This window comes from Fukomys damarensis, unplaced genomic scaffold (assembly GCF_012274545.1).
Source record: "Fukomys damarensis isolate Sample0158 unplaced genomic scaffold, DMR_v1.0_HiC HiC_scaffold_14, whole genome shotgun sequence".
Taxonomy (NCBI): Eukaryota; Metazoa; Chordata; class Mammalia; order Rodentia; family Bathyergidae; genus Fukomys; species Fukomys damarensis.
This window is the reverse complement of record NW_022900926.1, coordinates 10,671,095-10,684,276: the sequence shown is the minus strand read 5'-3', so window position 1 is coordinate 10,684,276 and position 13,182 is coordinate 10,671,095. Positions and strand designations below refer to the sequence as shown.

The 13,182-nt window shown below is 42.9% G+C and overlaps 1 protein-coding gene across 11 annotated transcripts in view; it reads right to left on the bottom strand.

Annotated features, from left to right (window-relative positions):
- Positions 1–1,103: 1,103 nt before the first annotated feature.
- The window catches only part of L3mbtl3 (L3MBTL histone methyl-lysine binding protein 3), a 112,331-nt gene continuing 100,252 nt past the window's right edge, over positions 1,104–13,182 (bottom strand). For all 11 annotated transcript variants that reach the window (XM_010639145.3, XM_010639146.3, XM_010639151.3 and 8 more), the window contains 3 exons: positions 9,817–9,986; positions 9,432–9,494; positions 1,104–2,777 (listed from right to left, as the gene is read on the bottom strand). In XM_010639145.3, the coding sequence (XP_010637447.1) occupies positions 2,634–2,777; positions 9,432–9,494; positions 9,817–9,986 (377 nt within the window). In that variant the 3' untranslated portion in view covers positions 1,104–2,633. The remainder of the gene's footprint in view (positions 2,778–9,431; positions 9,495–9,816; positions 9,987–13,182) is intronic.

Sequence of the window (13,182 nt, the reverse complement as noted above, 5' to 3'; positions counted from 1 at the left end):
CTGGGGATTGAATTTAGGACCTTGTGCTTTCAAGCCAGGCGGGGGCACCATTGAGCTGAATCCCCAGCCCCTGCTCCAGCATTATTTAATTCCACAATCTGTCTTAATCATCGTATCCTCAGTGCCATCAACCAGCTCTCAAAGACTACTTTCCGCGTGGGTCCAAAATCACTGAAGCTGAGTGACAGTCACGCTGCCAGCGATGGGCTCCACGTGGAACTGTGGAGAAACTGCAGGGAAGTCAGGCTGCAAACACGACAGGGACCGAGCTACTGAGGGCAGAGTCGCGTCTATTTTCTTGTTTTCCAACTGTGTATGTATGCCTCGTGCCTGACGTTGTGCTGCCGCTTGGTAAATATTCAGTATTCTCTCTTTGGTTTGGATCTTCGTCCACTGAATCTAGAAGTCTCAAGTGGCAGGCTGTGACAAATATTAACCTGGACTCAGGTTTCACTTGGCTTGTACAGAGGTTTAAACATTTTTTTAAAGACTTTTTAGATAGAAGCTTCGTATTTCCCACCGCTCTTTTCAGTCCTACCCTAAGCCTGCTTCTGGTATTTCAGAGATTTCCCATTATCAGGGCTTCCTATTTTTTTCCCCCTTTCTTGAGGTATACAAAAATCTTGTGCCACCCTAAGATGTTCAGTGCCTTGCTTCTAACCTACAATAGCAGGCTGCATGCAATGAATGGGTGTTTTCAGTAAGATTTAAGTCCTTTCATTGCAACATAGGCTTTATACCGAAAAGCAAAAATTGCCCATGTGGATGAACCCAACTTGATCTAACAATACAACTTTTGAAAATCTTGTCTCATCCTCTTGGGGCATGGCTTGATAAATGACAGTAAACCTTACAGATGTATTAGATCGTTATCTTTGTTCTCTGCCAAGAATTAAACTAGGGCCTCATGCATAGTAGGCAAGAGCTCTACCATTGAGCTACACCTCCAGCTCTTATATGGTGCCTGAGATTTTCTGTTCTTGGCTTTATTTCACCTCTCCTATTTTGAGAAGCTTCCTTAAAAATCATACATGTTTTAAAAAAAAGGATCTGTAATGAAGATTTTATTTCATTCATATCAGAGATAACAAATGTGACCTGAATGTATGTACAAATTCTGAACAGAATATAAAAAGGGGGAAGGGGACAACAAAGAAAACCTTATCCAGCAGATTCATGCAAGGAAACGAATGTCACGCTGCAGATATCGCTGAATCATGCCAGGTGCAAACAACTACTCACAGACTCCCAGCAGGGCACACACAGGAAGTCCCATACCAGACAAAAATGGGCACCTAAGTGTGGGACTCCGCCTAGAATCCAGACAGCATGCTACAAGCTTAAGCTGTATTTTTAAGAGTCCGTGAATCATTGCCGAATCCCACAATTACAAAGAACATCGTAAGACTGACAAAGTAACTTTTCCCTTAGAAATACATTTTTATAAAAGAGACTCTGCCAGCTATTAGTTTATAGATCATTTAAAGTGCATCCGAGTGCTTGTGTATCAAGGCAAGCTATGTTAAAGAAAGGATCCCTCTGGAACGGAGGATCTTGAATAACGGCTTTGGGGCTCCTTTCCCTCATCCGTGAGTCCCGAGAACTCCACGCGTGATGGTCTCGGTCGCTCGCGCCTTCCCTGTTCAATAAAACCAGCGCACTCTTCAGCCAGCCCTGAAGAAAGCCTTTGTGTTTGGGACTCACTGTAAGACTGGAGACGCCTCTTCACGGGTTAGTGTGTCCACCGACAGAAGGAGCCCTCCCTCCCTGAAGAGCACAGCCACCTCCGTGACGACTAAAGAAACCCCCACTCCCCGCACGGAGCCACACCTCCTCCAAGGCCCTCTGACTCCTGTCACACAGGCACCACGGCGGGACACACTGATGCTGCTCTCATACACTGCCTAGGTCATTCATGGCGATATACTTTATTTTTCAATCCACTCTTTTATATACATGTTTTTGGTAATTATAGTAAAGATGCTGGTGAAAAGTAATCTGTTTAACATTTCATAATGCGTGCAAAAGTAAACACTGATTCAAAGTAAAGTCAGTTTTACAACTATTCAGCCCCACCGAATGATGACAAGCAGTTGGGCAATATCATGACTTGCAAAGTTATACTTAGCATAATGTTGCAATTCTGAATATGGCACAGAATGAATAATACAGGTTAACATTCCCGCTGGCTAAAGCTAGCCAGGCTTTGACTAATTTGGTTTCAGTGGAAATTCAATTATATAAAAAGGTTTCTGAAAGTATTGAAAAAGAAAGTGTACATGAAAGAGAATTCAACAATGTTTACAAAATGCCAAAAGTTCTTACTCTGCCCCCCCCTTATCCATAAATAATCAATGAGGTCCCCTTCCCCCACCCCCTAGCCTCAAAAAGATTTACAAAGATAAATTTAGCTCAGTGAACAGAACCAAAAGATGACTGTTTTTAGACAGTACCTGGTTAAAAGCTCAAGCACTTTCTTAAGAATTCATATATATTGTCTCTCAAGGAATATAAATAATCCAATAGTGCTGCTCTTTGCGTTTTGGAGACTTCTCATTTAAGAGTTATAACCGTCCTTGTGCTTTGAATAAAACGTGAAGCCAAAAGCTGCTGGCACTCAGCCCTCGCCACCTTCAGAGTTCATTGTGAGAATTCTTCTCTGCAGCTTTGAACATCAGGATGGAGTTGAAAATTTTGAGTGCAGGGCCCAACTTAATGCTCATAATTTTAACAATGTCCGTTTGGGTCATAAGGAGAAATGCTTCTCCGTCGATTTGCTAAAACAGGGAAGAAACAAAAGGACGTGAATTAGCTGGATGCAGTGTGTGGTAAATATCCGTGGTCAAATCAGCCGACTTCTACACAACATGACTAAGAAGGTACACAGGGAAGTTCACCAGTCCAGCATTTCCCAATTGGACAGAGCTGTCTTCTCTAAGCCAGCATAGGCACCTGCAGCCTGAGGTTGTTTCTAGAGACTTGTTCCGTGGAGAAACGGAAGGTGCCTGTGTTTCCTGTGATTACTCTGAACGAGGTGCTGAATCAAGAAAAATATGGAAAAATCTAGGATGCCCCAAATTTTCTTCATATCATGGTAGGTTTTTAAATTAGAAAAAGAGAGTAAACACACAAATGTTTGTTAACATAAGCAAAAGAATACAAGTGTACCATCAGCTACTTATGAGCAAGTTTTTAAAATCACCCTTTTACCACCAAAGGAAAAATAACCAAGAAAGATAATGTTTATGTCCAGCAGAGCCACACTTAGCTCTCAAATTGGGAAGAAAAGCAATTCACAACACACTTAGAAGAAGGTGAGACAGTTTCAGAGCACAGGCTTTTCTGCATTATCATGATTTGCAAAGTTATACTAGGGCTTCTCCTATGATAAAAAGTCTGTGCTTCTAGAGAACAGAAAACTTTGAGGTTCAAACACAGCACTGTGAAAATGGTTTCTGGCTTGGTGAGCTGAGCAGTAACAATGGAGTTGGTTTGTGGGTTTTTTTTTGTATGACTTTTACTTTCTGGGGAGTTCCAGTGCCTTGAAACATAACTTCCCTTTGGGTTTTCCCACTTTGCACAAAAAGTAAAACATACTTTTGTTTTCTGTTGCATTAGAAACTGGTGACAGCAATGTATTATGTTATGGGATTGAATCATCCCCTGAAAATTAATGTGTTGCTGCCCAACCCTCACAGCCCCTTAAAATGTGAGCTTCTTCGTAAATAGGATCACTGCATTCGTGATTGGTTAAGGTGAGGCTGCAGTGGAGCAGGGTGGACTCCTGCCTCAAAATCACTGAGGTTCACAGAAAGAAAAGGGGAAATTCAGACACAGACACACGGAGAGGGATGGCAAAGAGGACACTATCTGTAAATTGAAGAGAGAGCCCTGAACAAATTATTTCCTTGCAGTCGAAGCAAGCCAGCCCACACCGTGGCCTCTAGATTTCTTTAGATCTCCAGTGTCCAGAACTGTAAGATAATAAATCTCCACCCGTTAAGCTACCGACTTGTATCTGTGATGGTAGCCCTAGAAAACTAACAAAAACTCTGAATTCTATAGAGGCTGATGATTACCTGTTTCTTAAAATCTTTTCTTCTGAAAAAAAATTTTTATTTTTTTAAATTCTGTAAGCTAAATTTCCTACATGGTCTATTTTATCATTAAGAACTAGAATTTTACCGAACTTTAACTAATAATTATGTGGGGAAAAGTTTGCTAATTTCAGTAAAAACGCACTGCTACACTAAGCTACAATGAAAGACACTTGTAACCCACGTGTGACCCAATTCTGTTGGAGGTTGTGAGGGGGGCTGGGCTTTTTAGAGACACCGACTCCAGTCTCATTTCCCTGAGCGACGGCAGCCTCTCTTGACAAAGGGAAGCTGGGAGAAAGCACACCTCTTGGCACTGCCCCAGCCCGGGCCGACTTGGAGAGGAGGGACAGGCTGAGAGCAGTCTTCCACGGCCTTCACGAAGATGTCAACCAACACACTGGTTTCCCAAAGGGGAAACTACAGAGACTTTCTGATTTATTACAAATCCAGAGCCTCCCGAAGGCTGGCAGCAGCCACTGTGTCTCCCCCATCTCTCTGTAAGAGTTCAGCTGACCAACTAAGCAAAGGTAAGAACAATCCAGAGAACTGAGAGGCTGAGATCTGAAGAGTGGGGTGAGGATTGCTCGATTATGATTTATAAGGTTATACTAGAAAGAAAAAAACCTAGAAGCCAGAGCCAAACTCTACGTATTACATCAAACTGGTCTGATGTACGGTCACAGGGCAAGCCTCAACAGGAAGGAGGCGAACTTAATTTAAGAAAGTGTCCATTTTAAGAACTGTGATCCCTGCAATGCATTCCTGAGCTTACTTTTTGTTTGCTCTTGCAATGCATGCACAGGGGCCTCACTCCAGAGGGGAGAAGAAGAAGGACTTGTAGCTCAGCAGCCCCTCATTCTGTTCCCCTCCTTCTCCTGTGGGCTCAGATTCTCTTCCAACACTCTAAGTCACAGTGATGCTCTTTGTCAACACAGATTACAAACATTATGAATATAGTCACTCAAGAAAAACGTACTAAATGCTCTATCCAAACACTCCTCATGGGCCTGAGCACACAGCGATACGTACAACAAAAATGAGCAAACAGGCAAGCAAGCAACAACTCTGCGGAGTCCACATTCTAGTAGTGGCAAACAGACCATGACAAGCAATAAGCAAGCAAATTAATTAGTAAATTGGAGGTGATTAGAGTTATGAGAAAAGAGAGCTGGTGGTGAAGATGAGTAGGCAGTCAGGGTAGACGCACGCCTGGCAGCAGATGGCACTTTCAAGTAGGAGCCCGGGCAGGGCTAATTGAAACATGGGCATCTGGGCAGTGAGCCATTTGACCATCCAGATGGAGTGAAGAGCTGGAGCAGGCTGGACAATCTGAGGAGTGCAAGGAGGCGGCTGCGTGCAACTGTAAGGGGCAGTGAAGCAGAGGCCAGGAGGAGACAGACAGGCAAGCAGGCATCCGGCTTTTACTCTCAGATGTGAAACTCCTGGAAGGATCTGCACAGAGGAGAGGCACGATCTGACTTCAACTTTAGCGGAATCATCTGGGCTGTGGTGGGAATAGACTGCAGAGTAGTGAAAAGAGAAGCAAAGACACGGATGAAGAGGCTACTGTGCGATTCCAGGTGAGACATGGCAGTGGCTCACACAGCATGAGTGATGAAGGTACAGTCAGAATCTGTCCGTGTTAAAAATACACTCAACAGGATTTGCACTATGGAAAACAAAGGTCAAGGATGATTTCCAATAATGGCAGGCTATTACTGAAATATATTTACTTTGCCCTTTAGAGATGATTTATAAGACTTTAAACTTGTAATGATTTACCTGTAGGACTCCAAAACAAAACTTGCTGATTGTGTGAGATAATCCTAGGCAAGAATTGTGTTTTATGATTTTTAACACATCCTTCGTATCAAAGCTTTTCACAGAATAACATCCACAAGGTTCTTCAATGCTGTCTTGTCTTGGAGCCAGTGAACTACAGACTGAAAATATGAGCCAAAATAAACTTCTCTCCCTTAACTTGTGGGTGTTGGCTATTGTGTCCAGTGATGAAAAAGTGACTAAGACAGATCTGGTTTCTGCTGTAACCACAGGACCATGTGGTTTAGAAGCCTTTATAAGTGGTTCATGCAAGGACTTTGGGAGGGTTTGGAGATGCAGCCCCAGAATACTGCAAGCTGGGCTCAATGAAAGATTTTAGTCACAGCCCAGAAGACCAGAATGCTAATGAAATGCAGATGGTAAAGACCAGACACAGAAGGTTTCAGTTGGAAACAAAGACTTCATTGGCAGTTGGACTAGACACTATGTGTGTTATGCTCTGGAAGAAAATTTGTCTGTTTTGGTTATGTCCTGAGATTTTTCAGGAGACTGAGATTAAATGTGACAGACCAATTAATCTGGCAGAAGAAATTTCAAGATAGCCCAGTGTGCAAGGTGTGGCATGGATACTGCTTGCTGCTTTCAGCAAGATTTACACTGAGAAACAAGAGCAAAGGCCCAGTTAAAAAGTATTCAGTTTTGCCAGAAATTTGCCAGAAATTAAGGGCCTATAAAGTTGGAGCAGAGGAGAAGCTGGTTGTTGAAAAAATTAGCATTAAGAAGAAGCTAAGTATTTTATATCAGGATAATGAGAAAGATAAGATCCGTTGAGGCCATGTGAGGAGCTAGCAAGACTACACTTGGTGGGCTCAAGGGTGAAAAAGTGAAAAATTTTGCTTTGAGAAGAAAGCACCAGGGAACACTCCTAAAAAAGGGCTGGCTAGGGTTACTGGTTTCCCAGTATTTGGTGAACATCCAGGCACTCAGAGGACTCTGCAGCCGTGGTCCACAGTGACTTGGCTACTCTTCAAGCCAGTGACTCGGCCTTATCCACACAGCACTGGCTTTAGGCACATGAAAAATGCAAGGGCTGTGAGGTCAGCAACACTTCCACCCAGATCTCAGAAGGCCTGGGAGTACAGGCAGTGTGCTCCTGGAAGGGCAGTGTGTGACGCTGTGAGAGAGAAGTCAGGAGGGTGGAGTGTCTACTGAGAAAGGCCACAGACAGTGTGCAGAGCCTGCCCGAGACAGAGACCACAGGGACGAGGCTACACAAGGCATCTGGAGTTCACATCACGCTATAGCTGGTCCTGGGTGCTGGACAGAGAACTACAGGATTTAATGTTTGCCCTGCTGGGTTTCAGTATTGCTTTTGTCCCATTCATTTCTATCCTCCTGTTGTTCCCTTTTGGAGTGGGAATGTTTATCCTGTGCCATTGTATGTTAGAAGTGTTTAATTTTTTTTATTTTTTACATGGCATCAATAAAAAAATTATTCAATGAAAGATGACACTGCTATAATCTTGGTTGTCTTGGAGGCTGAGGCAGGAGAACTGCAAGTCTTAGCTCACAATGGGCAGCCTCATGAGACTCTGTCTCAAAAGAACCAAAACTAAAGTAATTAATTAAAAGCTCAGCATGAAGCCTCTGGGTTCAATCCCCAATATCACATGGAAAATGTCACATCATTTTGAACTTGAATCTTTATTAAATAATAAAGCAGACCTATATGGATTATTTAGTTGACAACAGAATAAAACATAATTTATAAAATATACTATAAACTTACTTTCAAAAACTATCATTTTCAAAAATAAGGGCTCCTCCAAGAAGGAATGACAGCTTTCTGCAGGGGTCTAAGTTTATTCAGGGACAGAAAATCCACAGAGAGTGGTCTACACAGACAGGAGTTAGGAAAGAAACTAACACTGAATAACTGGCCACAAAAGGTCATCTCAAAAGAAAGTACGGCATTTTCTGCAGCAAAAACATACATCAGAGGCGGATGCTGAATGCCAGACCCTTGTGCGTCCATCCACAGCATAAACTGCATCTGGGTGCAGCGAGCTCACAACCAGCTGCTCCTGCATTCTTGCGATGCTCCTGAAACTGTGCTATTCTTTTTTAAACATCACTGCTGTTTCTATTTTTAAATTTGTTATTTTGGTAGCAGGGATCGAACTCAGGTCCCTGCGTTGGGGAGGCAGGTTGCTGCACCACTGAGCTAAATCCCCGGCCCAGTGTTCACACTGGGGCACGTGAGCGTGCACGTGTGTGACTACAGGAGCAGATGCTGAGGGGGCCTCCCGACATTACTCAATCTGCTTTCCGCCTCATTGCACCATTACTCAGAGCCCGAATCAGAGCAACAGGGACGGCTCTGCCCGGAGCAGGTGACACGCACAGGTCTCCAGCACAGCGTCTACTGTCCTCTACCCCACCACTTCCAGGGTAATTAGAAAGTGCACCCCTTTTCATTCCAGCGCTCCATGGAAAAGATCATTACTAATCATCCCTTCCACTGAAGTTTTGGAGAAGCAGTGGAAACATTTAATAAAATAAATCACCCAGAAGCCCAAAACCCACTGATAAACACCTTACTATCTAACAGCTGATCAAAAGATATGGTAAATTTAAATATTTATTACAGCAAAGACACATCATCAACCCCCGTCAAAATACGCTCCCTCTCTTTGATGCACTGATCCCATTGTTCTTGTCACTCTCTGAAGCAGCTCCGAAAATTCTCTTTCATGAGTGACTTTAGAAGGTGTGATCAAAAGTACGTGAATGCTGTGTGCCGGCTAATGGAAAGTCTGCCTCATAAAAACACCGGTGTGTCCACACCCACTGTATTCACTGGCCCGGCACCACACAACTTCTGGCTATCCCCAAAATCAAAATGACCATGAACAGTAAACGTTTTGAAGCAATTCTGAACCCTGAGGCAGCCGCAACAGCAGAACTAGAGACACTGGAAAGGGCTTGCAGAGCTGCCTCGGGAAGTGGCAAGAGGTCTGCGGTGTGCCCATGTGTGGGGGGTGTTCTGAACTTGTGTCTTCACTGCAAAAATGTTTTAAAACTAATCCTTCACTGTATTTTTTAAAATCATACATATTACTGAGAAATGTGTAAGATCCAAGCAATTGTTTTCAGCAATAATAAGATTATTTATTATAAGCATCAAAATGAGTTAATCTTGACACTGTTAGATTTTAAAATAAAAATACTTGGAATTAATTTTACTTTATTAAAAGTGTTGCTTATTTCTTTCTTTGGCTTTTTCCTATCTTATGCATGCTATTATATTGTGTGGGGGTTTCAACAGTGGGTCTAGTGATCAGAAAATAACCTTACAAATACCCCTTTGGATCTCATCTCTCAAGGCACTTTTACAACTGATTAATGATGTCTACTGCGGCTAAGTATCAGTTTGCTGACTTCGCCCTCCCCACTCCCCACTAGGCCAGTTCCACATCTTTCCCATGCGCTGCACTTCAGAGTATTGATCTCAGTAAGCACCACATGGTAATTTATCGGAACACTTACTTCATCCTTAAACACCTTTCCGTGTTCTTCACAGCCAGGCAAGCTCTGTATGAATTCTGACACCTGTCAAAAACAACACCAAAATTTTCAGCTTAAGAACATCAGAACCTAAACGCAGCATGTTCAGAACATTAGCCTAGATGTTTCAGGTGTTTATCTAGGGATAATTACTTCTCTTTAGGGAAGAAAACAAAAACAAAAACAAAAAAACAAAAAAGGACCTGGCTAAATCCTACCTACATTCAATGCAACTACTGCCCCCTTTAATGCAATACCACTGTGTCGAGTACCTGATAGACCAAAAAAAAAACCAAAAACCAAAAAAAAAAAAAAAAAAAAAAAAAAAAAAAAAAAAAAAAAAAAAAAAAAAAAAATGTGCATGTACCTCATCCGTGCTCCATTTGGACACTTTGCTAGCAGGGATTCCGGCGACAGTTGGGAGAAGTTTGCTTTGCTGCTCCCAGCGCAAGGGCAGACATGGAATTGGGGACTTGAAGGACAGAAACACAGCTGACCGGCGCTGTGCCTGCTGCACGGTAGACTCCTCCCGGGCACCTGATCAGTTGGAGTAAAGCGGAAATCACTCTGTGAGACGCAGCGAAAGTGCTCTACACGCCATGCATTTCCCCCAGAAATGAGAACGCAGAACAGGGTAGGAAAGCGCTGGTTCCTTTCAGCGGTAGGTAGGGGATGATGACAGTCTCCTTTGGCTTCAAACGGCCTGTACATTCTATCTACGCTCTTGCTTCAGTACCTATTGTTAAAGATTCCCTGCATGATGCAGTCCAAAGTAGACCTTTAGGGGAGAGGAAAATAACTCTCACCTTAGGAAACTGTATCTGCCCTACTTTCTACTTTGGATGTCCTAAAGGTAACAAGTGCCAATTTGTAGGTGGGTGTAAGTGTAGCAACCGAGTATCACGCAAGGTTAGGACTTGTTCTCTTTTGGTCTCAGCCTTGGTTTGTTCTTTCCAACTTACTAATCACACTGACTTTTTAAACAGCCAATAAATGAGATAAATGATTGCAATAAAAATAAAACAGCAGAAAGACAAATGGTCTGTCACTGTGAAGATAAAAAGCAAAATTATAGAATATTCTATTTATGTGCTAGATCCGTGGAACACAAACCAGGTTTACTGCAGCTTTCCTAAAACTCAAATCGTTAGCCAATGCCTAGCAAATGACTTTTGTCTTGAGACTACTGACTTGGAGCTCGTCAAGGACGATGTCCTTGCGATTCTCTAGGACAGAAAGCTTTTCTGGAACCACTTAGTTGAAGCTCCAAGAAGAAAGGCACCTGCTCTGCATTTACCCACACTTGACTCACTGCTACGGGATATTTCAAGTCCACCATGAATCCTCGCCAGCTTGGGCTTTTGCATCTCTAACAATATAGTCAAGTAAGATTTTTTTTCTTTCCTCAAAGAGTAAGATGACAGAAAGGTATGCAAACTGTTTTTGAATTTTCATAATGTGAACCTACCCAGGTAACCAACAACTGGATCGAACTACTGTGCCATAAAGACAAATCACCTTAAGACCGTATGCTAACTGACGTAAGTCACATGCACAGGCTTAAATATCATGTGGCTTTTCTGATATAAGAAGCCTGAGGTATAAATAAATTAAAGAGCAAAATAAAACATAGGTCACAGAAAACAGAGAGATAGATGTCTTGCAAATGGCAAAAGGAACAAGAGACGGAGGAAGGCGGGGGAGAAGCAGAGGGTTTAAACGGAATTAAGATGTGTTGTCCACATGCACCAACGCCCTGAGGTGAATAAGACCATTACGTCCTGCAAACATGTATTAATAAAAACTAAAATTAAAAAAATAAGAAAACGTGGTTAGCACCTCCATCCGATCACACCCCTCCCCTCATCAAGGGCGGCCACTTCCCTTCCCATCGTTTCTCCTGTCCTGGAACTGTAGTTAAATGGAAATGCGCCATTGGCTTCTTTTCCCGACAGCATATTTAGACTTTCTCTCTGTCGTATGGTTTTTCATGGTTAGAATATTTAACAGTCAATTTGAAGCTGACTGCCCTGCCACATCCACACCACACCATGAGACAGAAGCCGGACGTCGTGAGACAGGGCAGCCAGGACACCCCAACTCTTCTGTACCCTGACAGAAAATATAGATGAGGGTGAGCTTGGAGTTACGTCACTGACGACCTGGCTGGATCTGTTCAACAGAAGTGCTGTAAGGGTTACACGACAGTTTCTACATGCTTATTCCGGTTTCTGATACACAGGAAACACATGGCAGAGAGAGTGTGTTTCTTCCTACCCTGGAAGAAAGGTAAGTACTGGATAGAATAGTGGATATAAAATGGCAAAAATTAAGATGAGTCTTTAAACCAATCTGAGCTATTTTTTTTTTAATCAGCTCTTACTGTGAAAGGGCAAAATAAAGGCAGAAGAAATGGGATACACCTGTTAACAATCTTTAAAATGGGGTTACCAACTGATGAATTAGGACTAGCAATATGCATTACGGGAAAATAAATGGATTTGCAGTACTAAGGAACAGAGAGATACAATTAAATTCCAAGAAACTTAGTCTCAGGCTTGAAAGATTATTTTGAAAATCACTACAAGGTTAACAATCAAAACAACAACCCAAACGCTACAGACAAAAGTGAAGCAGGGTTATTTTCCAAGTGAAAATCTAGCACATCACAAAATACCATTCAGCTCTTTGTACACAGGAGCCACCCATGAGGAAGACCTGCTGCCTGAAGGAAAACACAAGCACATCTTCTGCAGAAACACAAGAAATCTGAAGGCTGATTTACAGAAACCTTTATTAATGGGCCTTTCCACGAGGGTGGGAATGAGCTGTTTTCCCTTTCAGGAAGAGGAGACGAAAAATAACAAGAAGGACACACTATATTCACTAAAAGGCTTGAAAGTTCAAATTCTTCAAAAGGCGGGCATCAGCCCAACGGGGTTCATCATTATGCCCACTTACACTGAATTAGATTGACTTAACTAAAGAAACTAGGGGGAAATATTTTTTTATAGAAGTATTTTTTTTTTTCTTTTTAAAAATTTTTTAAGCAACTTGCTCCAAGACTCCAAAAGAAACAGCTCTCCCATTTAACCTCCTGCGTTAAACCCTATCGCACTGGGCTGCAAGGTCTGCCTCCTCTCTGGTAGGGGGCTTCTCTCGTCCTCCCGGTGGCCCAGGCCAGCTGGATTTGGAAGGTACTGAGAATACACACGGTAGAGTGCAACAGTGGATACCGCCTTGGCCTTCAGCCTTCCGTCTGGAAGAGGAACTCTGCAGGGCACAGATATGCAGTAAGTGCTCTTCGCAAAAGACATGGAGCTTTCTTTGGTCTTAAAAATGGCAAAAGTAGAACATGGTCACCATGGGGCTTCTGAGAGTGTTCAGGGAAGCATCGAAGAGGAGCCCAGTTTACTACTACAGAAGTTTCGTGATTTCATGAGCCGGGGGTGGGGATGGGGTATCACCTCTGTAAGAAGAAAGCTCTGAAAAGAGAGCGATCCAGTGAAGCGAATCACAGGACAGAACAATGTTGTGAAAACCTGTGCCAAAGGCAGCAAACGGCAGGCTAGACAGGAGAGGAGGTTGTATGAGCTATTGTGACTTGAGAAACACGTCTATGATATCAAAAACTGTGTGCATAGCCGGGTGTGGTGGTGCACGCCTGTAATCCAAGCACTCGGGAGGCTGAGGCAGGAGGATCACTGTGAGTTCGAGACCAGTCTGGGCTACA